Source organism: Aegilops tauschii, chromosome 7, assembly GCF_002575655.3.
Source record: "Aegilops tauschii subsp. strangulata cultivar AL8/78 chromosome 7, Aet v6.0, whole genome shotgun sequence".
In the NCBI taxonomy this organism is placed as follows: Eukaryota; Viridiplantae; Streptophyta; class Magnoliopsida; order Poales; family Poaceae; genus Aegilops; species Aegilops tauschii.
The window spans coordinates 152,808,910-152,832,587 of record NC_053041.3 but is presented as its reverse complement, the minus strand read 5'-3'; the positions used below and the strand labels follow the sequence as shown (position 1 = coordinate 152,832,587).

General features: G+C 48.4%; 4 protein-coding genes and 1 pseudogene across 4 annotated transcripts; all 5 read left to right on the top strand.

Moving 5' to 3' along the window:
• Positions 1-294: 294 nt before the first annotated feature.
• Positions 295-1,780, top strand: LOC109760165 (GDSL esterase/lipase At1g74460). The gene is made up of 2 exons (XM_020318996.4): positions 295-718; positions 814-1,780. The coding sequence occupies exons 1-2, from the start codon at positions 353-355 to the stop codon at positions 1,513-1,515; spliced, it is 1,068 nt and encodes a 355-aa protein (XP_020174585.1). The 5' UTR covers positions 295-352; the 3' UTR covers positions 1,516-1,780.
• A 301-nt stretch (positions 1,781-2,081) lies between these two features.
• LOC109760164 (GDSL esterase/lipase At1g74460-like) lies at positions 2,082-2,492 on the top strand. The gene has a single exon (XM_020318995.4). The coding sequence runs from the start codon at positions 2,082-2,084 to the stop codon at positions 2,490-2,492; it is 411 nt and encodes a 136-aa protein (XP_020174584.3).
• Positions 2,493-2,494: 2 nt separating this feature from the next.
• Positions 2,495-3,469, top strand: LOC141027958 (GDSL esterase/lipase At1g74460-like; annotated as a pseudogene).
• A 195-nt stretch (positions 3,470-3,664) lies between these two features.
• Positions 3,665-4,481, top strand: LOC109760166 (GDSL esterase/lipase At1g74460-like). Its single transcript, XM_073505643.1, has one exon. The coding sequence runs from the start codon at positions 3,735-3,737 to the stop codon at positions 4,479-4,481; it is 747 nt and encodes a 248-aa protein (XP_073361744.1). The 5' UTR covers positions 3,665-3,734.
• A 6,201-nt stretch (positions 4,482-10,682) lies between these two features.
• On the top strand, positions 10,683-17,896 carry LOC109760168 (soluble starch synthase 2-2, chloroplastic/amyloplastic). Its single transcript, XM_020318999.4, has 8 exons — positions 10,683-11,148; positions 11,253-11,958; positions 12,047-12,111; positions 13,012-13,089; positions 13,179-13,289; positions 13,387-13,431; positions 13,812-13,985; positions 16,702-17,896. Exons 1-8 carry the CDS (start codon positions 10,885-10,887, stop codon positions 17,656-17,658), a joined length of 2,400 nt encoding a protein of 799 aa, XP_020174588.1. The 5' UTR covers positions 10,683-10,884; the 3' UTR covers positions 17,659-17,896.
• The last annotated feature ends 5,782 nt before the right edge of the window (positions 17,897-23,678 follow it).

Genomic DNA, 23,678 nt, shown 5'->3' with positions numbered 1-23,678 from the left:
ACCGTAACATATGTCACCTTTACGGTCGGGAAAATGGCGGGTTTTTCTGTGTTTTCAGACGGCTGACGCCTGGCAATCACCCCAAAAATATTTTTGTATGCGAGGAGGATCACCTGCCGCCGGCTGACATCCGCCACATCAGTAAACGACCAGGTTAGGCCAACTCCTCCGCTTGCCACCGAATTAAGCTTGCTGAAAAGTTCCCCTCCCCACGCTTCGCAGGTAGGTAGGTGCATCCATCCCCAACTCCCCGGCCGCACATCCCCATCTATATATGCAAATCCAGTCCATTCCTGATCAACCAGGACTTAATTAGTAGAGTAAGAGGCCTGAACTAGCACGTGAGATCGAGATGGGTTGTGAGAGGAAGCCGCTGGGCATTGCTCTGGCACTGGCCCTGCTCCTGGGCCTCGCCCACGGCGACGTGGTGCAGTTCATCTTCGGCGACTCGCTGTCGGACGTGGGCAACAACAACTACCTGACCAAGAGCCTCGCGCGCGCCGCGCTGCCTTGGTACGGCATCGACTTCGGCAGCGGCATGCCCAACGGCAGGTTCTGCAACGGCCGCACCGTCGCGGACATCATCGGCGACAAGATGGGCCTCCCGCGGCCGCCGGCCTTCCTGGACCCGTCGGTGGACGAGACCGTCATCGCCAAGAGCGGCCTCAACTACGCGTCCGGCGGCGGCGGCATCCTCAACGAGACCTCGTCCCTCTTCGTAAGACACCCATCCATCACTTCACCAACTTCTCGTAGGCACCATGGTATCATGAGATAACGCTCCGGTTCCATCATCTCACAATGCATTTGCAGATCCAAAGGTTCTCGCTGTACAAGCAGATCGAGCTGTTTCAGGGGACGCAGGCCTTCATGCGGGAGAAGATCGGGCGGGCGGCGGCGGACAAGCTGTTCGGCGAGGCATACTACGTGGTGGCCATGGGCGCCAACGACTTCATCAACAATTACCTGCTCCCCGTCTACTCCGACTCGTGGACCTACAATGGCGAGACCTTCGTCAAGTACATGGTCACCACCCTGGAGGCCCAGCTCCGGCTCCTGCACGGGCTGGGCGCGCGCCGGGTCACCTTCTTCGGGCTAGGGCCCATGGGCTGCATCCCGCTGCAGCGGCTCCTGCAGAGGTCCTCCACGGCGTGCCAGGAGTCCACCAACAAGCTCGCCCTCAGCTTCAACAAGCAGGCCGGCGCGGTGATCAAGCAGCTGGCGGCGTCGCTGCCCAACGCGACGTTCCAGTTCGGGGACGTCTACGACTACTTCCAGGACATCATCGACCGGCCCTACGTACACGGCTTCAACAACTCCCACGCGCCCTGCTGCACTCTCGGAAAGGTGCGGCCGACGCTGACGTGCACCCCGCTCTCCACGCTCTGCAAGGACCGCAGCAAGTACGTGTTCTGGGACGAGTACCACCCCACCGACAGGGCCAACGAGCTCATCGCCCTCGAGACGCTCAAGAGGCTCAACATCACCGTCGTCGCCAACACCACCTCCACCTAGCCTGCCTGCCTGACACGCACGCCGCTCACCAAAATGCATACGCTTCACATGCATGGGTGCTGCGTGCTGTGTGTGGTCTTAATTATGTGTCTGCTTCCGTCGATTGTAACCAATTTGGGACGATTTTGTTCAAGGGATGGGATGGAGAATAGATGCATGTACACGCGCCCTGGATATGAAATTTTTTGTGTCTGAGAGAACAGCAAGCCAGGATCATGCATCTATCTTAACTCTTAAGAGACGCTCCGGTTCGATCATCTGACAATGCATTTGCAGATCCAGAGGTTCTCGCTGTACAAGCAGATCGAGCTGTTCCAGGGGACGCAGGCCTTCATGCGGGAGAAGATCGGGCGGGCGGCGGCGGACAAGCTGTTCGGCGAGGCATACTACATGGTGGCCATGGGCGCCAACGACTTCATCAACAACTACCTGCTCCCCGTCCACTCCGACTCGTGGACCTACAACGGCGAGACCTTCGTCAAGTACATGGTCACCACCCTGGAGGCCCAGCTCCGGCTCCTGCACGGGCTGGGGCGCGCCGAGTCACCTTCTTCGGGCTAGGGCCCATGGGCTGCATCCCGCTGCAGCGGCTCCTGCAGAGGTCCTCCACGGCGTGCCAGGAGTCCACCAACAAGCTCGCCCTCAGCTTCAACAAGCAGGCCGGCGCGGTGATCAAGCAGCTGGCGGCGTCGCTGCCCAACGCGACGTTCCAGTTCGGGGACGTCTACGACTACTTCCAGGACACCATCGACCGGCCCTACATGCACGGCTTCAACAAATCCCACGCGCCCTGCTGCACTCTCGGGAAGGTGCGGCCGACGCTGACGTGCACCCCGCTCTCCACGCTCTGCAAGGACCGCAGCAAGTACGTGTTCTGGGACGAGTACCACCCCACCGACAGGGCCAACGAGCTCATCGCCCTCGAGACGCTCAAGAGGCTCAACATCACCGTCGTCGCCAACACCACCTCCACCTAGCCTGCCTGCCTGACACGCACGCCGCTCACCAAAATGCATATGCTTTCACATGCATGGGTGCTGCGTGCTGTGTGTGATCTTAATTATGTGTCTGCTTCCGTCGATTGTAACCAATTTGGGACGATTTTGTCCATGGAATGGGATGGAGAATAGATGCATGTACACGCTCCCTGGATATGAAATTTTTTGTGTCTGAGAGAACAGCAAGCCAGGATCATGCATCTATCTTAACTCTTAAGAGACGCTCCGGTTCGATCATCTGACAATGCATTTGCAGATCCAGAGGTTCTCGCTGTACAAGCAGATCGAGCTGTTCCAGGGGACGCAGGCCTTCATGCGGGAGAAGATCGAGCGGGCGGCGGCGGACAAGCTGTTCGGCGAGGCATACTACGTGGTGGCCATGGGCGCCAACGACTTCAACAACAACTACCTGCTCCCCGTCTACTCCGACTCGTGGACCTACAACGGCGAGACCTTCGTCAAGTACATGGTCACCACCCTGGAGGCCCAGCTCCGGCTCCTGCACGGGCTGGGGCGCGCCGAGTCACCTTCTTCGGGCTAGGGCCCATGGGCTGCATCCCGCTGCAGCGGCTCCTGCAGAGGTCCTCCACGGCGTGCCAGGAGTCCACCAACAAGCTCGCCCTCAGCTTCAACAAGCAGGCCGGCGCGGTGATCAAGCAGCTGGCGGCGTCGCTGCCCAACGCGACGTTCCAGTTCGGGGACGTCTACGACTACTTCCAGGACACCATCGACCGGCCCTACATGCACGGCTTCAACAAATCCCACGCGCCCTGCTGCACTCTCGGGAAGGTGCGGCCGACGCTGACGTGCACCCCGCTCTCCACGCTCTGCAAGGACCGCAGCAAGTACGTGTTCTGGGACGAGTACCACCCACCGACAGGGCCAACGAGCTCATCGCCCTCGAGACGCTCAAGAGGCTCAACATCACCGTCGTCGCCAACACCACCTCCACCTAGCCTGCCTGCCTGACACGCACGCCGCTCACCAAAATGCATATGCTTTCACATGCATGGGTGCTGCGTGCTGTGTGTGATCTTAATTATGTGTCTGCTTCCGTCGATTGTAACCAATTTGGGACGATTTTGTCCATGGAATGGGATGGAGAATAGATGCATGTACACGCTCCCTGGATATGAAATTTTTTGTGTCTGAGAGAACAGCAAGCCAGGATCATGCATCTATCTTAACTCTTAAGAGACGCTCCGGTTCGATCATCTGACAATGCATTTGCAGATCCAGAGGTTCTCGCTGTACAAGCAGATCGAGCTGTTCCAGGGGACGCAGGCCTTCATGCGGGAGAAGATCGGGCGGGCGGCGGCGGTCAAGCTGTTCGGCGAGGCATACTACGTGGTGGCCATGGGCGCCAACGACTTCATCAACAACTACCTGCTCCCCGTCTACTCCGACTCGTGGACCTACAACGGCGAGACCTTCGTCAAGTACATGGTCACCACCCTGGAGGCCCAGCTCCGGCTCCTGCACGGGCTGGGCGCGCGCCGGGTCACCTTCTTCGGGCTAGGGCCCATGGGCTGCATCCCGCTGCAGCGGCTCCTGCAGAGGTCCTCCACGGCGTGCCAGGAGTCCACCAACAAGTATTTCTCAAAAAAAAAGGAGTCCACCAACAAGCTCGCCCTCAGCTTCAACAAGCAGGCCGGCGCGGTGATCAAGCAGCTGGCGGCGTCGCTGCCCAACGCGACGTTCCAGTTCGGGGACGTCTACGACTACTTCCAGGACATCATCGACCGGCCCTACATGCACGGCTTCAACAACTCCCACGCGCCCTGCTGCACTCTCGGGAAGGTGCGGCCGACGCTGACGTGCACCCCGCTCTCCACGCTTTGCAAGGACCGCAGCAAGTACGTGTTCTGGGACGAGTACCACCCCACCGACAGGGCCAACGAGCTCATCGCCCTCGAGACGCTCAGGAGGCTCAACATCACCGTCGTTGCCAACACCACCTCCAGCTAGCGCGACGCCACTCACCAAAATGCGTACGCTTCCACATGCATGGGCGCTGTCGTGTGTGTTGTCTTAATATTATGTGTGCTTGGATTGTAACCAGATTAGGATGATGGTGTCCAAGGAATGTGATGGAGAATAGATGCATGTACGTGTCCTGGATATGAAATTTTCGAGTTTGAGAGAACAGCAAGCCAGGTCATGCATCTATCTTAACTCTTAAGAGACCACTATTAAGACGTTGATGTCTATTGGCATGTGAAATTTTAAGTAAAAACACGGTAGTACCATTTACGAGCTATGAAAAACAAATTATGTCATGAATTGTGACGTTTACTGTTTGACACTATTCATTGTTGCTTTTGTCTTTTTTTACCTCGTAAATGGTAAATGTATTTGAACTTTGAAATTTCACATACTAATAAAACATCACACTCTTAAGACATAATATTTCTTTGAGATTTTCTTTTTAAACTTCGCGTGAAGGGGATGTTAAGACGGTGCTGATGTGCCGGCTATTCATTTAGGAGACTAGGAACCAAAACATAACTATGATGTACCTCGAATGGTCGAACCGTCAATGGACAGAGAGCAAAGCGGGGTTGCGAGGGCAGCCAGGGAATTGAAATCGACGAGCGATCTAAATTAGCAAGGTAAAACGATTTAGCAAAAAATGAAAAAGGAACACCGAACGCACAGTCGCGAAGAAGCGATGCTTCGGCGGCCACAACCAGTTCATTTTTTCTCGACGTGCACATACTAACCAAGGAACGAATCAGAAGGAACAATCAGTTCTTCTTTTTCGACGTGCACAAACTGACTAGAAAGGAATTGATCCCTGGCTCCCTCCTTGGGGTGCCCCTATGTCTAGCTTAAAGCGAGACCTAGGCAACCCTCTTGTGAAGGGGACCACAGATGAGCTGGACCAGGCGCACGCGAGGCCACAGCCTCATTTTTTCCACGTTTTCTATTTTCATTTTTTCCCTTTATTTTTAAATTTTGTTAATATTTTCAAATATTCTAAATATATATAGATATTGCAAAAACACTCTAAATAAAATAATTAAAAAATATTAACCAAGCATTTGAAAAATGTTAAATGTGTATAGATAAAATGTTTATCAAGTATACGAAAAATGTATGATTTTTTATCACTTATTTAAATCTAGCATTTGAAAAAAAACAAGTATTATAAAAATGTTAATCAAGCATTTGAAAAATGTTAAGCGTGTAAGATGAAAATGTAACATGTATCAAAAAATGCTAAAAAATAATCATGTATTTAAAAAATAATCAAGCATTTAAAAAATGTTAACAAATATATTTTTTAAAGTTAGTCAAGGATTTAAAAATGTTAAATGTGTATAGAAAAAATGTTGACCATGTATTGAAAATTTTAATCAAGCATTTAGAAAAATGCTTAGAATGTATAGAAAAAACGTTGATAATGTATCCAGAAAATTTTAATCTTGTATTTGAAAATTGTAATCAAGCATTTAAAAGTTGTTAAAAAGGTGTATAGAAAAAAAGTTAACCATGTATTTAAAAAATCTTAAACTTGTATTTGAAACATGTTAATCATGTATTAGATATATACCGAAAGTGTATGTAAAATAACAATGAAAACCCGAGGTTAAACAAAAGAAAAACAAATGAAAACGAGAAAGAAACAAACAAACCAAAAAAATGAAGGAAAAGAAAAGAAAAACCATTGAAAACCAAGAAAGAAACAAAGAACCGGAGAAAAACAAAGAAAAGGGAAAGAAAAGGAGAAAATAAACTAGTAAAAATAAGAAACAAAGAAAAAGCGATGACAAACCAGGAAAACAAATAAAAAAAGGGAAAGGCAGTGGTAAGCCGACTCTTTTCCTTAAGTTGGTAGCCCCCTACTAGCGTAAGTTGATGGCTAGTAGCGCTACGCTGGAACGAGGAGATCCTGGGATCAAACCCTGATTCAAATTTATTGTCAAAGTTCAGTGAAAGTACAAAGCATCTCGAACATATTGCGTTCGGATGTCAACAAGCTATCATTATAGGGAGTGCCTAAAACTCATCTAGATGATATTTAAAATGATCGACGTGTAGATGACATCACTGTTTGTTGTTCCATGTCGTTTTTGTTTCAGGCCGAACCATAGTTTGTTTGTTAATGGGCCAATGTTGGCGGGCTGATCATCGTGCCTTCGTGTGGGCTACTTTAGTTTGTTTGTCTGTGCGGTTGTCTGTGGGTTGTGACTTGTGAGCCTATTTTAGTTTTTTTTCTTGGGCCCGTGTACAACGACAAAAGTTCTTTATTGTTTGACGTTGACGAGGGAGCCTAGAAACATGGAGCAGCTAAGCCCGTACCCTGGTTTTGTGAGCGTTTTCCCATTGTTGTCTTTAGTTTTTTTGTTCAACAGCAATCGCTAGGAGGAGCCTCCGCCATGGGTCGTGCCTGGTTTTGTGCCAGATATTATTAACTTTTTTCAAACAAATCTTCTAAAAAGGAAATGCTAAACAGCTGGAAAAGGAAAAACATACTGTGAAAAATACGGAAATATGTAAGTACATAAAAAAGTTTATTGCATAAATATATTCACCGTGTATTTTTTAGAAAATGTCAGGTATCAAAAAAGTGCACCAAGTATTTGGAAAGAGTTTGACACCATGTATTCACCATGTACTTGGAAAAAGTTGCATTTGCAGGTTGGGGCGACTACAACTACAACAAAAAAATATAAAAAAGAGAAAAACTTTGTTGCCCCCGACCCCTGATTGCGGTCATATTATACGTCTTGCAGTTGCGGTTGGGTGGGGCGGTTGCAACTAATACAACAAAAAAATAAATGAGAAGACTTCACTGGCACTGACAAACCTCCTCCCAACCCCCAGTTGCGGCCACATTATATGTTTTGCAGTTGCACTTGGGAGTGACGAGCTGCAGTTGCACTCAGGTTGAAGCGGCTGCAACTACTAATTTTTTTTAATGAAAAGACTTCGTCGACGCCGACAAACCTCCCTCCGACCCCTAGTTACGGTCACATTATACGTCTTGCAGTTGCTTTGCGTGTGATGAGTTGCAGTTGCACTCGAGTTGGGGCGGCCGCAACTATAAAAAACTAAAATGAAAGACTTCGTCGGTACCGACAACCCTCCCCCCGACCCCCGGTTGCGGTCACATTATATGTCTTGTAGTTGCACTTGGGTGTGATGAGTTGCAGTTGCAATCGAGTTTGGGTTGTCTGCACCTACTATAATTTTTTTAAAGAGAGAAAAACTTCATCGGCGAGGACGACCCTCCCCCTGACCCCCTCGGTTGCAGTCACATTATAGATCTTGCAGTTGTGCTTGGGTGTGATGAGTTGCAATTACATCGGGTTGGGGCCGTTGTAACTACAACAAAATAATTAAAATGAAAAAGACTTCGCCAGCGCCGACAATTCTCCTCCCGACCCCCGGTTGCGGTCACATTATGTCTTGCAAATGCGCTTGACTTTGATGAGTTGAAGTTGCAGTCGGGTTACAACGCTTGCAGTTGCATGTCTTGTGGTGGACATGCAACTAGCCCCCGACACCTCTATTGCCGACCCCAATTGCAGCCGCTTGGTGCCCGTGTAGTTGAATTAGGGTTACAATACTTGCAGTTGCATGTCTTGTGGTGGACATGCAACTGGCCCACCGACACTTCTACTGTCGACCCCAATTGCAGCCGCTTCGTGCCCGTGTAGTTGTAGTAGGGTTACAACGCTTGCAGTTGCATGTATAGTGGTGGACAAAGCAAGTTGCCTCGACAACTTCCCTTCTAACCCAAGTTGTAGTCGCTTTATGCCCGTGTAGTTGCCGATGAGATACAACACTTGTAGTTGCGTGTCTAGTGGTGGACATGCAACTGTCCCCGACAACTCTCCTCCTACTTCCGTTTAAGTCGGGTTACAAACACTTGCAGTTTCATGTGTAGTTTTGGACATGGGACTAGCCCAAGAACCCCTCCCTGCCCTACTTGTGTAGTCATATTGTGCTCGTGCAGCTGAAGTTGGGTTACAACACTTGCAGTTGCATGTCTAGTGGTGGACATGCAAATGGCCCCGATAACTCTCGAGTCATCCCTAGTTGTAGTCATTTTGTCCTCGTGCAGTTGCATGTCTAGTGATGGACATGCAACTGGCCTAACAAACCCCACTCGACGTCGGTTGCAGTCTCTTTGTGGAAATGGAGTTGTTGTCGGGTTACAACACTTGCCGTTGCATGCTAGTGACGGACATGTAACTCGCCCCGACAACCTCCCTCTCGACCCCAGTTGCATTCTCTTTGTGCTCGTGCAGTTGCAATCGGTCGTTACATGTATAGTGACAAAAGAAGAATTTCTCATAGTTACTCATGTGTGACGGTGCTTGCAGTTTTGCTCGAGGCGTGACGCTTACAACTACATGCATCTTGCCAGGCTTGTTATTGCGTGTGTGGTGCGATGCTTGCAGTTGTATGCATGCTGCTTACACATAGTAGGAAACAGAAGAACTTTTTAACTAGATGAAGAAGAAAAAACATCAAGAAGAAAATGACAAAATGAGAAAATAAAAAATAAAATAAGAAAGGGAAGCATGAGTAAAAATATGAACTTGCAAAAAATTAGAACAACATAAAAAATCCAAAAAAAATCAACGGAAAACAGAAAAAGAAAATCTAGAACGACTACTCCTCCGATCCCTTTGTAATGCAATCAGAGGAGATAAAGAAAACCGATGGAACCACTACTTCCATTCGCGCTCTCTTCAATTCTAGACTCTAAAATAAGAATATGATAAGCATAAAAAAGAAAACAGAAATGAGAGAGAAAAAACCGGGAACACAAAATAAAGGTCTAAAAATTTATCTTCTAGTACATTTAAAAAAATTAACCCAATCTCATCTGAGTAGAAATTAGTCTAGGAAAAACTTTACATTTTCTCTCCCACCCAAAATATGAAAACAAAAAAAAATAGAAAAAGGAAGGTAAAATAGAAAGTTAAATAGGAATAATGGATAAAAAATAAAACATCAAAGAAAAACGAAATGCAGAAGAAAAAAACGTCACTTGTTCCCTTATTATCTCCCGTGCACCCCGGTAGCGTAGGACAAAAAGAAAAAATAGAACGGACCCAACGTCACAAGCTCACACATGCCCAGCGAGAGAAAAGAAAAATGGTGCGACAAAAAAAAGGAAACGGGCTGAGAGCCGAAACACATGGGCTGCGCTTTGTTCGCTACGAAGCTCTCCCCTCGACAAAATATGAATCGCGACGTGATTGGATCCTATGGTGGAAAAAGTGAATGAGACCAAAAGAATTCTCAGCTGAATGAGTTTTAGCAAGACTGATCATTATATCCAACATAAATAGATTTTTTTTTTTGCAAAAATAATCCAAATCTATTAGCAAAGTTCAGCAGAAGTACAAAGCATCTCGAACATTATAAACATTACACTGAGATTCCAGGACCACCAAACAACCCACTACTGCCGCGAAAAGAAAAAGATTCGGAAGACAGAAATTATCCAAACCACGTTCGTCCTTGGTTGTTGGTCTCATTGCGCGCTAAACAACCTGGACAGCAGAAGAAGCAAAGCAGTGTGCTTCCGCTCCGCAGCAAGAAGACAAGTCGTCACATGTCAGACGCCGTCACTCAAGCAAGCAAACTGCAATGCTTCTCGTTCGGTTTATCCCCTAGCACGCACGAACGCATGTGCCGCACCGCGTCACGCAACGCATGCATGCACAAACCAACAAACGAAACAGTGCAGTTGCAGTGCTCTATCTACATATACGCAATCAACGCGGGCCTCCTCCTTCGCCGCGAGCCCCGTTCCGTCCTCGGTCTTCACGTGGATTTTGCAACTTCCTTCCAGCAGCTTGTCACCACGGACGCTTCCTCTCTGACAACTGGCCCCGTGGGCGGAACGGGGCCTCCGCTCGCCCCTTGCGAAACCCACGGCTCGTCCGTTCGCTTCTCTAGCGGGCACCGACAGGAGGGGCCGGCGCAGGGTAGGACCAGGCTGTCAGCTGGTGAGGAGCCTGCCGCTCGTTGTGCCGCAGCTGGAGACCGAGCGGGGCAACGGAACGGCTGCCGCCCTCGTGTGCTGCTCGCGTGGCACGCCGCAACGGCACCGGGCCCGCTTTCCAGCGTGCTCGCCCGCAAACCGCAGACCCAACACGCCAGCCGCCAGGGGGCCGTTCGTACGTACCCGCCCCTCGTGTAAAGCCGCCGCCGTCGTCGCCGTCCCCCGCTCGCGGCCATTTCTTCGGCCTGACCCCGTTCGTTTACCCCCACACAGAGCACACTCCAGTCCAGTCCAGCCCACTGCCACCGCGCTACTCTCCACTCCCACTGCCACCACCTCCGCCTGCGCCGCGCTCTGGGCGGACCAACCCGCGAACCGTACCATCTCCCGCCCCGATCCATGTCGTCGGCGGTCGCGTCCGCCGCATCCTTCCTCGCGCTCGCGTCAGCCTCCCCCGGGAGATCACGCAGGCGGGCGAGGGTGAGCGCGCAGCCACCCCACGCCGGGGCCGGCAGGTTGCACTGGCCGCCGTGGCCGCCGCAGCGCACGGCTCGCGACGGAGCTGTGGCGGCGCTCGCCGCCGGGAAGAAGGACGCGGGGATCGACGACGCCGCCGCGTCCGCGAGGCAGCCCCGCGCACTCCGCGGTGGCGCCGCCACCAAGGTAGTTAGTTATGACCAAGTTATGACGCGTGCGCGCGCCTCGAGATCATCGTCGTCTCGCTCACGAATTGTTTATTTATACAAAACGCACGCCCGCGTGTGCAGGTCGCGGAGCGAAGGGATCCCGTCAAGACGCTCGACCGCGACGCCGCGGAAGGCGGCGGGCCGTCCCCGCCGGCAGCGAGGCAGGACGCCGCCCGTCCGCCGAGTATGAACGGCATGCCGGTGAACGGCGAGAACAAATCTACCGGCGGCGGCGGCGCGACTAAAGACAGCGGGCTGCCCACGCCCGCACGCGCGCCCCATCCGTCGACCCAGAACAGAGCACCGGTGAACGGTGAAAACAAAGCTAACGTCGCCTCGCCGCCGACGAGCATAGCCGAGGCCGCGGCTTCGGATTCCGCAGCTACCATTTCCATCAGCGACAAGGCGCCGGAGTCCGTTGTCCCAGCTGAGAAGACGCCGCCGTCGTCCGGCTCAAATTTCGAGTCCTCGGCCTCTGCTCCCGGGTCTGACACTGTCAGCGACGTGGAACAAGAACTGAAGAAGGGTGCGGTCGTTGTCGAAGAAGCTCCAAAGCCAAAGGCTCTTTCGCCGCCTGCAGCCCCCGCTGTACAAGAAGACCTTTGGGATTTCAAGAAATACATTGGTTTCGAGGAGCCCGTGGAGGCCAAGGATGATGGCCGGGCTGTCGCAGATGATGCGGGCTCCTTTGAACACCACCAGAATCACGACTCCGGACCTTTGGCAGGGGAGAATGTCATGAACGTGGTCGTCGTGGCTGCTGAGTGTTCTCCCTGGTGCAAAACAGGCATGGACATTACCTCTTCAGTCTCTCTTCCTGTTGTTCATAAAACTTTGCTCGAATTACTCATAAGAACAAACATTGTGTTGCATAGGTGGTCTGGGAGATGTTGCGGGTGCTCTGCCCAAGGCTTTGGCAAAGAGAGGACATCGTGTTATGGTACTACAAGCTTTCATTTAACTCTGTTGGGTCCATATGTTCGAATAATATCAGTGAGTAGTATAATGTTATTAAGTGCAAGACATGAAAGTGTTCTTCTGTCATACTCCCTCCGTAAATTAATATAAGAGCGTTTAGATTACTACTTTAGTGATCTAAACGCTCTTATAGTAGTTTACAGACAGAGTAGAGTATTTCATAGCCAACCCTGGAGGTTAGGTTGCTGAGGCCTACTGGGTGGGGGAGGGGGTTTGAAACAAGTGGTGGTTAGCAGCCAGATTTCACAAAGAAGGAGGCTGATAACCACACCATCAGTGAAGGAATGAATGTCGGGTACCCGATCGACCGTTTTGCCCAACGTCGGGTTTACCCGCTCTATAGATCCGAATAAGTAGTTCCTATCTTCAATTAGGTACCAAATATCGCCAGCGCCCGTGTGTGTATTTATACTACTGGATGATCAATTTATCAACATTTCCGGTTAATGGTTTCTATCATATTCACTGTAATTGTTAGTAAACAGTAGATGTTTGTAATGTAGATGATGGATAAATGTATGTTGTCGAGCTTTCATTTCAATGCAATTTTGATTGGGAGCTAGTTTCGCGGTTCGGTTAGAGCCATCAAAACCCCAGAATTTTTGGGAGTTGGCTTGTGAGAGAGGGTTTTGGGGAGTTAACTTTCGGGATTCAGTTAGAGACGCTCTTACTAGTTCCAGTAAAGAGTAAACTATTTTCTGCAGGCATCCCAATTATTCTGTAGAAATTAGAAGTGGAAAATAGTTATGGTATCATATAAACCATATATTATTCAAAATCTAGAATCATGGACTTGGCTAGACTTTGATAATCTGAAATTTTAAATTTGATGATAATTGAGAAATGATCCTTTCTATCTTAGGTTGTGGTACCAAGGTATGGGGACTATGAAGAAGCCTACGATGTCGGAGTCCGAAAATACTACAAGGCTGCTGGACAGGTAAGCAAAAATGCAATCGAAGGGGAGCTGAAATTTTATTGCTTATTATCATAATAAATCAATTTTTAAGTGTTTTTTTTGTCCTGCAGGATATGGAAGTGAATTATTTCCATGCTTATATCGATGGAGTTGATTTTGTGTTCATTGACGCTCCTCTCTTCCGACACCGTCAGGAAGACATTTATGGGGGCAGCAGACAGGTTAATCTTCTATATGTTGGTGTTTGATTGCACTGATAAACTGAGAACAAGCCAAGGCCTACTGACTGGCATATGATTACACATTTTATTTTTTCAGGAAATTATGAAGCGCATGATTTTGTTCTGCAAGGCCGCTGTTGAGGTATCTCTCCAACTCAATTGACAACCTATTACCACTATACAATTATGTGTATGCATGTATTTCAACAGATACATAATCTCTTGTGAAGTGCATATATACTAATAACATTTCAATACCTTACATGCACATTTGGTCAAGCGTTATGATTTAACTTCTGATAATCTATTGCACTGATGAACAATTATCTTGATGATCCTTGTTACTTCATCGTTATGTTTCCATGTTCTCTTCACCGCGAATTGATTTGGAAATAGCATTTCCACCTGCCACAAACAATAATATACACTCCTACTTTCATCCAATTTAGATATTTTCGTACTTGGCATATCATCCCATTAAATATTATTGGTCCATCATTTTTATTCCTCTATAATTTGCAGGTTCCATGGCACGTTCCATGCGGCGGTGTCCCTTATGGGGATGGAAATCTGGTGTTTATTGCAAATGATTGGCACACGGCACTCCTGCCTGTCTATCTGAAAGCATATTACAGGGACCATGGTTTGATGCAGTACACTCGGTCCATTATGGTGATACATAACATCGCTCACCAGGTTCCTTTTCTCCTAATCTTGATTTTTCTCTAGTCTCTACTATTTACTCCACATTGTTTGAGGAAACTAAACGGGTTGCAAAATTATGATGGCTTATGAAAGTTATAGTCTTATAGAGGTAAATGCACCAGTGGTGCTTGAACTTGTCACGCGTGTTCACTTTGGTGCTTACAGTTGTAGACTATGAAAAACGGGTGCAAAAACTTGCTGTTGTGTGCCATACGGTGCATTTTCCGTATGTAGGAGTCAAACGTTGCCTATGTGGGCATTGTATTCCCGTCTATAGCTGTTAGACCGTGCCTACGTCGCCATTGGGCCCACACACTCTCTATTTACATGTGGGCCCCACTTGTCAACCTATGACATAAATAAATGGAAATTTATAATAAAAATGATGGCCTGGGGTCTTGAAAATGGGACCTCGCAGGTATGCTGGTAGCCAGCACGCCCTAATCATTAATCCCCTATGCACTTCATGTCTTGTGTATGTGTGTGTCTGTGTGGGGAGGGGGGGGTATGTATGCTTATATCCTTTGCTCCAAGGCTACCATCCTCAACAAGCCCACCTCCGCTTCAACACGGCCAGCGCCTTCATGATGGCCCAGGTGCTCCGCACCATCGCTCAAAGCGGCAACGTCGTTGTCATGACCATCCACCAACCCAACACACAAAATCCTCAACATCCTCAAATAGTGAGCATGCCCCTCTTGTCCTTTCCCCTCGTACCCAAACATGTCTTGATAACCCTTGGAGCTGCACAAGTTGTGACCATCGCCTGCGTCGCCTCATAGAGCCCGACCTAGCCGGACCGTTATAGAAGCCTACTTGGGAGCCCATACCTCCCTGCACATCCTCCTCTTTCCCCATAGATCGTGCCGCCATCGCAAACCAACTTCTCCTCTCCTTCTCCCACTCTGGCCGTTTCCCCCGCCGCGAAGCTGCAATACATGCCGAGTTGGCCATGGCCCTATTCCCCAATTGCTCGCACTAGGAGGTCCTCCTCTAAGCCTAGCACCTTTTCCCCTCACCAATTGCAAGTTGGGGAGCCCCTCGCGAGCTCCCTACGTCGGCTGCAGTTGCCTGCCGCCTCAACTCTGATCCAGACCTCGTTCCCGTGGCCTCGGCGACATCTCCTCGACCTCCCATTCCACACGTGGCCTGGCGAGGATCACCGCATGTTCATCCATGTGAACCGAATCATCATAGAACTAACGCCGGAGAGGTCATCCCGACGGCGTCGCACTGTTCCTCTATTCCCCCCAAGCCGTGTCGCGTCATAATATAAGACGGACTTATTTGTATCCCTTGGGTCATCGGTTCAATGGCTATTTCTTTCTCCTGTCTACTGATAAGTGGGACCCACACGCCACACTAAGCCCTTTCTTTCTCCTGCCCGTTGATAAGTGGGACCCACACACAGTACTTAGCCAGAGAGAGAACATGAGCTTGTTGGTGCCACGTCGGCAAGCCATGTCAGCAGTCTTAACGGCTACAAACAACGGATATGGTGTCACGTGAGCGTTTACGAATGGAAAGTGCATCATACTGCATGCGAGAGCCAGAGCCAGGTTTTTGCACCAGTTTTCTGTATTTTACAACTGCGAGCATCAAAGTGTACATATGCCGAACCAAAGTGAACATGGTGAGTCCATTCTTTTCTGGTGCGGTGGGTGGCTCAAAGACACCCCAATAGAAGCTATTGCCTCCGACATTGCCAATTCGGTGCCGAACCATATTGAAGTGGTGAGGTCAGTTGCTTGTGCTATGACTACTAGGTATTGGATGAGGGACATAAAGGATCTCATAAATATTGCAATGTTCATTCAAATTCTTAACATTTGCGAAGCGCTTCATGATTTCCATCTCCCCTAGATCAGAGACACTTGGTCGTGTACACTGAATTTCTCAGGTCGCTTCTCGTCTAAATCCGCATATGTAGCTCACTTCAATGACTTGCCTTTGGTCCAGCTAACGCCATTTGCGTAGCAAATTTTTCATATGGCTCGCTCTGCGCAAGAGGATTTGGATCACGGGCAGACGCGCTAGACAAGGTCTTCCGCACAATGAACATTGAGTTTTTTGATCCGCTCTTCCCGAAGACACTTGTGATCTTATTACGAGTTGTGCCATTTCAAACATCTGTCTCTCCATGGTCGCCCCAGCCATAGATGCCTTGTTCTCTGAATGGTGGGTTTCAGCTAGGAACAGGGTGCCACCTTCGGACAAGAAGTTGCGTAGTTTGGTCGTCTTAACTGCTTGGTTGATTTGGAAGGAACACAACAACAGTCTTTGAAGGCAAAGCTAATTCCTTCGATCAAGTTATTAGACGGATCAAGTGTGATGAATCCTACTGGTACAATGCCGTTGCTAGTTGCTTGGAGTCACTATTTGGCTAGGTCGCTTGCCATCCCGCTCTGTGCTAAGCGCTTGGGGTCGCTTTTGCTCAATTTGTATTTTGTTGTTATGTGTTTTTAGTAATGTAACCTGAACTTTCTGGACTAAGTAGAAAAAAATTCTCCTCCATAATGATCACATACAGTTCTCCTGCATGGTTCGAAAAAAAAATGAGAACATCCGTGGCAAGTTTAAGCACCACCGGTGCATTTTTACCTCAAAGTTATATACAACACTGACATGCCGAATTACATGCTTTGGTCAGTTATTCCATTCTTCGGTACTCCGTTGGGCTAATTCTTTCTCTTCATGTTGCATGCAGGGCCGTGGCCCTGTAGATGAATTCCCGTTCACCGAGTTGCCTGAGCACTACCTGGAACACTTCAGACTGTACGACCCCGTGGGTGGTGAACACGCCAACTACTTCGCCGCCGGCCTGAAGATGGCGGACCAGGTTGTCGTGGTGAGCCCCGGGTACCTGTGGGAGCTGAAGACGGTGGAGGGCGGCTGGGGGCTTCACGACATCATACGGCAGAACGACTGGAAGACCCGCGGCATCGTCAACGGCATCGACAACATGGAGTGGAACCCCGAGGTGGACGCCCACCTCAAGTCGGACGGCTACACCAACTTCTCCCTGAGGACGCTGGACTCCGGCAAGCGGCAGTGCAAGGAGGCCCTGCAGCGCGAGCTGGGCCTGCAGGTCCGCGCCGACGTGCCGCTGCTCGGCTTCATCGGCCGCCTGGACGGGCAGAAGGGCGTGGAGATCATCGCGGACGCCATGCCCTGGATCGTGAGCCAGGACGTGCAGCTGGTGATGCTGGGCACCGGGCGCCACGACCTGGAGAGCATGCTGCGGCACTTCGAGCGGGAGCACCACGACAAGGTGCGCGGGTGGGTGGGGTTCTCCGTGCGCCTGGCGCACCGGATCACGGCGGGGGCGGACGCGCTCCTCATGCCCTCCCGGTTCGAGCCGTGCGGGCTGAACCAGCTCTACGCCATGGCCTACGGCACCGTCCCCGTCGTGCACGCCGTCGGCGGCCTCAGGGACACCGTGCCGCCGTTCGACCCCTTCAACCACTCCGGGCTCGGGTGGACGTTCGACCGCGCCGAGGCGCACAAGCTGATCGAGGCGCTCGGGCACTGCCTCCGCACCTACCGGGACTTCAAGGAGAGCTGGAGGGCCCTCCAGGAGCGCGGCATGTCGCAGGACTTCAGCTGGGAGCACGCCGCCAAGCTCTACGAGGACGTCCTCGTCAAGGCCAAGTACCAGTGGTGAACGCTAGCTGCTAGCCGCTCCAGCCCCGCATGCGTGCATGACAGGATGGAACTGCATTGCGCACGCAGGAAAGTGCCATGGAGCGCCGGCATCCGCGAAGTACAGTGACATGAGGTGTGTGTGGTTGAGACGCTGATTCCAATCCGGCCCGTAGCAGAGTAGAGCGGAGGTATATGGGAATCTTAACTTGGTATTGTAATTTGTTATGTTGTGTGCATTATTACAATGTTGTTACTTATTCTTGTTAAGTCGGAGGCCAAGGGCGAAAGCTAGCTCACATGTCTGATGGATGCACGTGCCATGGTTGGTTTGGTAGCGCAGTGCAAACGGCAAGAATGGGAAGTGAATTCCTCCCTGCTTGAATTAGCACTTTCAGTAATAATCAGTCAGTTAAAACAATAGCACTTCGAGTGGAAGTGAACAAGAAAACCAACATCACACCCGGTATGGACTCATAGCATGTTACCAAAAAATGCCTTTCGCCCGCTGTATATATAAAGCAACGACCATCAACATTTGAACCTATACAAACTAGAACACACCACTCAAAACCCACACACTCAGGGCCAGATACATAGGTGCCAAAGGGCTACAACCACAACACACCGAAAGACTCACATAGACTACAAGTGAAGGCAACAAGCATCACTACGGAGCCTCCGGCGTCCTTCCGATGAAGAAATCATGAAGAGTTGAAGTTGTGATTTGACGAAACCGTGCGCTCCAAAACGATGCCTTCAGGAAGGACACGGCACCGTCCAATCCAAAGATCAGATTTTCATCCGGAGCACAACAAAGGGAGGGAGTAACTGCAATGGAGACTTCAAGAAGCCGACGACGCCCACAAACGCCACCTTCGTCGGTCTGGCCGAAACCAGACAGAGTTTTCACCCCAGCAAGCATACTCCGCCTTCGATACAGGTGTGGCCAGACACATGGATCACAGCCAAACACCGCCACAGAAGGTCGAAACGCCAACCACCACACCCCCACATGGCCATACACATGTTACATCAATCATTCATTTGTTATTATCATGGACGCCATGATGATGTCTATTATCTCCATGTCCGAGTAGATCCATAGTTCTCGGGGAAATAGAGGAATCTTTGTATGTGTATGAATTGCATGTCGAAAAGATATATGATTCCCTTTATATGTTTGTGTTTATTATTCTTCATGATGTTCTGTGAATGTCGATCGCACACTAGTCTTAATGTACTTTTTTGCATGGTAATACATGTCTCATTTATATCATAAAGATCAAAATACAAGTCACGTAAAGAACGACATGACAAAACTAAAAGGATAGCAGAACATCTCCGAGCTTGACACCAACGCTCGTCACCTGTCTCCGGCTCCACCACAGCAGCCATCGAAGAAAAGAATGACAATCACCTCCTCACACGAGCTCGACGCGGCTCCATTGCTGATATGTAGCTTTACGGACCTCCAAGGTGGCTCACCAAAAGTGAAGCCCTTGCTGTTGAACGAATCAGACCGGGGCAACACCCCGGACACTCCATCGAACTCCAGATCTGGCACCCCACCACGACTAAGATGCCGAAGGAGGAAAATATACCTGCCATCCACGAACCACGAGCCCAGCACACGTTCCGTCTTCCAGATGTCGTCGATGCAGACCACAAATGTACTTGAAGGATGTTACTAACATTGCGACGCAGGGAGATGCAGAGGTGTTGTGGTGATGAAAGCAAATCTTCCTCCTTTGCGAACCTTTGATGAGGGGAATAACGGAGACTCGAAAGCCTTATGTCGCACCTACAGCAAGATCCTTGCTTCCAACCGCGCGGGGGGGGGGGGGGGGGGATGGTGGTGATGTGCGCAATTGAGAGTTGCGGCAGTATATATGTATATTTATTTGGCTTCGCCCGCACGCAAAAAATATAACAGGGATTAGATATTTGAACCTAGAATTGTGCTTTCGCACAACTGAGTAACATACATATTATTGATGAAACTGGACTCCCTTGTTTCATCACTTTCCATTAATATCTTGTTCTTCATTACTTTTTTTGCGCATTTTGAGTATAGTTTAAATTCTATTACAATGTTTCCACTTTCGTGTTGCTTTTTCTTTGAATCGCAAATAACATGCAAACACTTTACAATACAAGTCTACAAGACGCAATGACCTTTTACTAAGCTCTCTGTGGGATTGATACTCTTGCTTCAATAAGGCTACAACTCAACCGTGTGCACGTGCATGACATCACCAATTCAAAGAAATGTGCTAGAAATATATCTGCCAAATGAGGAAGAGCATAGTTTGGAAGGAATAAACTCAAATGAGGAAGATCATAGTTTGGGAACTTAATATCATACCAAATAACCGCAAGCCTATTGTCTGGAAGTGTTTTTTCTTTGTAAGGATATTCGGCTCACTGGAATATTATAATGTCACTCTTGTTATTCAATTATTCACGCGGAGGGAAATATACTTTGTGGAAACTCTCTCTCCTGGAATTTTGGGAAATAGGAACTAAAGACATGGTTTGCTAATTGAGTATATTCATGTATGGTCTTATAACAAGCTTCACATCTGGAATAGCAAGTCATATGGTTTTCTAAATGAAGCAAGGGGGTCATCTACAAATGTAAGTGTAAAGTATTTTGCATTATTATTGTATACGTTAACATTGTTTTGTTCTTTGCAATGATAAAGTCACATTGATGGAAGTGAAAGCTTGTGAAAGGATCGAGAAGACGTGTCTAGAGGGGGTGAATAGACTCTAATCAAGAAAAGTTGCAATTTTTAATTTCTCTTAAGTTGATGTGGAGTTTTAGCACAAGTTTAAACATTCACAATACATATCAAGCAAGCATGCAAGCATACAAAGAGTATATGAGCAGCGGAAAGTAAAGCATGCAAGTTGCAAGAATGTAAAGAGAAGGGATTGGAGTGTGCAAACGCAATTTGGAGACACGGAAATTTTTTATCCATGGTTCCGATAGGTGGTGCTATCGTACATCCACGTTGATGGAGACTTCAACCCACGAAGGGTAACGGTTGCGCGAGTCCACGGAGGGCTCCACCCACGAAGAAGCAACCTTGTCTATCCCACCATGGCCGTCGCCCACGAAGGACTTGCCTCACTCGGGTAGATCTTCACGAAGTAGGCGATCTCCTTGCCCTGACAAACTCCTTGGTTCAACTCCACAATCTTGACGGAGGCTCCCAAGTGACACCTAGCCAATCTAGGAGACACCACTCTTCAAGAAGTAACAAATGGTGTGTTGATGATGAACTCCTTGCTCTTGTGCTTCAAATGATAGTCTCCCCAACACTCAACTCTCTCTCATAGGATTGGATTTGGTGGAAAGAAGATTTGAGTGGAAAGCAACTTGGGGAAGGCTAGAGATCAAGATTTATGTGGTTGGAATGGAATATCTTGACCTCAACACAAGTGTAGGTGGTTCTCTCTCAGAAAATATGTATTGGAAGTGTAGGCATGTTCTGATGGCTCACTCCACGAATGAAGAGTGGGTGGAGGGGTATTTATAGCCTCCACACAAAATCTAACCATTACACACAAATCACAAAACTCGGTGGGACCGATTCAGAGAACTCGGTCAGACCGATTTGGTTCATAATGTGACCGTTAGGCATTTCGGTGGGACCGACATGTCAACTCGATGGGACCGATATCATTAGGGTTAGGGCATAACGTAATCTCGGTGAGACCGATTACACAAACTCGGTGAGACCGATTTTGGTAATAGTCAAACAGAGAGTTGGTCAGGCAAACTCGGTGGGACCGATTCGCTCATCTCGGTTGGACCGAAACGTTACGAAAAGGAAACAGAGAGTTTGCATTGCAATCTTGGTGGGACCGATCGCATATCTCGGTGAGACTGAGTTTATTGCAATGGGAAACAGAGAGTTTGCAATCCCATCTCGGTGAGACCGAGATCCCTATCGGTGAGACCGAAAAGACTAGGGTTTCTGGCAGTGGCTATGTCAACTGAACTCGGTGGTGCCGGATAGAAAGTTTCGGTGGGTCCGAGTTTGACTTGTGGTTTGGGACATATTTGGAAGTGAGGAAGTGGTTGAGGGCTTTGGAGCATATCACTAAGCACTTTGAGCAAGCAAGCCATTAAGCAACACCTTATCCCTTCTTAATAGTATTGGCTTTCCTATGGACTCAATGTGATCTTGGATCACTAAAATAGAAAATGTAGAGTCCCGAGCTTTGAGCTTGAGCCAATCCTTTGTCCTTAGCATATTGAAGGGGTTCCACATCCTCTAGTCCATGCCACTCCATTGTTGAACTTATCTAAAACATACTAGGTAGAAACATTAGTCCAACAAGAGATATGTTGACATTAATTACCAAAATCACCCAGGGAGCACTTGTGCTTTCAATCTCCCCCTTTTTGGTAATTGATGACAACATAAATCAAAGCTTTAGATAAAGATATATAGAGAGCAACAAGTAAAGCTTTGGAAAGACATGTAACATGCATAGGCTCCCCCTACATGTATGTAATCATATAAATATGGAACATAGGAGCATGTGAATGCATAAGAATGACAGAGTAAACCATGTGTTACATGTATCTTGGCTATATGCATCAGAGCAAATGATGTAAATATAGGAAATATATCTTCATGTTCATGAGTCCTTCTTGCAAACAGTATGTACAACAGCAAGAGATCCACATACACATGACTATGATGCATATACTTACCTTGTGATCTTGAGTTGGCTTAGGAAGAAATGAACCTGAGTAAACAAGGTTAGATAACATAGATACATCTACTAGCCAAAGCAAACAAAAGAAATCACAAGAGTACCAAGACTGGGATGACATGTAGAGAGTGAGTACTGAGTACTCTGTTTGATATAGACATGTCCCCAAAAGTAAAGATGTGCAAAAAAATCAGAGATTTCCTTCCCTTAGATGTCTTGCTCCCCCTGAATCTTGCGTGGGATATTGGGAGAAGATAGGGAATAGAAAATCAGAGCAAAAGAAAAGACAACAGAGCTAAAGCAAGCAATCAAATATGATCAAATATGAACATGTCTTTCCCCTCTTAAAGACATGTAACTTCTCTCCTCTTGAACACCAAGCATCTAGGGTTTCTTACACACTCCCCCTGAGTATCCTCTCCCCCTTTGATGTGATCTCTCTTTAAGCTTTGATGTGATCTCTCTCTCCCCCTTTGACATCAATTTCCAAGAAGGGCTCTTCTGGATTTTTATTACAAAAGGGTTTGGCCCTTGAGTCACAAAGCAAGTCAAATGTGATGCTGGTAGAGGACAAGAGTCATTTAGTGGAGCTGGAGCAAAAAGACTGCAGGAATAAGTGGCAAGTTGTCTTTCCTGTAGTGAAATCGATAGCACCGAGTTGTGTGCTTCGGTGGCACCGAGAGAATTCGGTTGGACCGAAAGAAACAAACCGGTGTGACCGAGTCCATCACAGAGAGAACACTTGTCACCTCAGCTCACTAGGCACTTAAGATCTCACAAGGATTTGCAAGGAATTTGCTGAAAGATTTGCAAAGAATTGAATGCAGAACAAGAAGAAATGAAAAGATCTAGATGAAGTTTTTTTTGAAAGGGGAAACACATATGCATGAGACAAGTGCAAGAGGAAACACAAGAGAACTTCATCTAGAATTGGGCGGTGACAAAGTCACCTATGTTAGAGTATATTGACATAAGAGTCAAATGAGGTCACTTGATCTTTGGTCATACTCATCGTTTAAGCTCAAAAATGGGGTTACCATTTTTCGTTTAAGCATCTTGATGTATTCACATCTTGTTGAGTTGCTTTGCCCCATGATTTGGAGTAAAGCTTCTCTAAGATGGAATAACGTACCTTGGGTGGTGGTGTTGATCTTGATCATGTAGTTGAACTTGTGTGGGTTGCTCAGGGTTGATTTAGCTCATCAAGAGTTGGGAGCACCACTTGGAATTTGAGTTCATTTTCCTACATGGGTTAGCTTTGCAAGGAAGAGCACTTGTGTATCCAAAATGACAATCATAAATCTT

What these genes read in the sequence shown, in the direction of transcription:
- LOC109760165 (XM_020318996.4), top strand. Translation starts at nt 353, where the DNA reads ATGGGTTGTGAGAGGAAGCCGCTGGGCATTGCTCTGGCACTGGCCCTG. An exon ending in ACGAGACCTCGTCCCTCTTC is followed by an intron (nt 719 to 813) that starts GTAAGACACCCA and finishes ATGCATTTGCAG; the next exon opens with ATCCAAAGGTTCTCGCTGTA.
- LOC109760164 (XM_020318995.4), top strand. Translation starts at nt 2,082, where the DNA reads ATGGGCTGCATCCCGCTGCAGCGGCTCCTGCAGAGGTCCTCCACGGCG.
- LOC109760166 (XM_073505643.1), top strand. Translation starts at nt 3,735, where the DNA reads ATGCATTTGCAGATCCAGAGGTTCTCGCTGTACAAGCAGATCGAGCTG.
- LOC109760168 (XM_020318999.4), top strand. Translation starts at nt 10,885, where the DNA reads ATGTCGTCGGCGGTCGCGTCCGCCGCATCCTTCCTCGCGCTCGCGTCA. An exon ending in ACTACAAGGCTGCTGGACAG is followed by an intron (nt 13,090 to 13,178) that starts GTAAGCAAAAAT and finishes TTTGTCCTGCAG; the next exon opens with GATATGGAAGTGAATTATTT. An exon ending in TACATAACATCGCTCACCAG is followed by an intron (nt 13,986 to 16,701) that starts GTTCCTTTTCTC and finishes TGTTGCATGCAG; the next exon opens with GGCCGTGGCCCTGTAGATGA.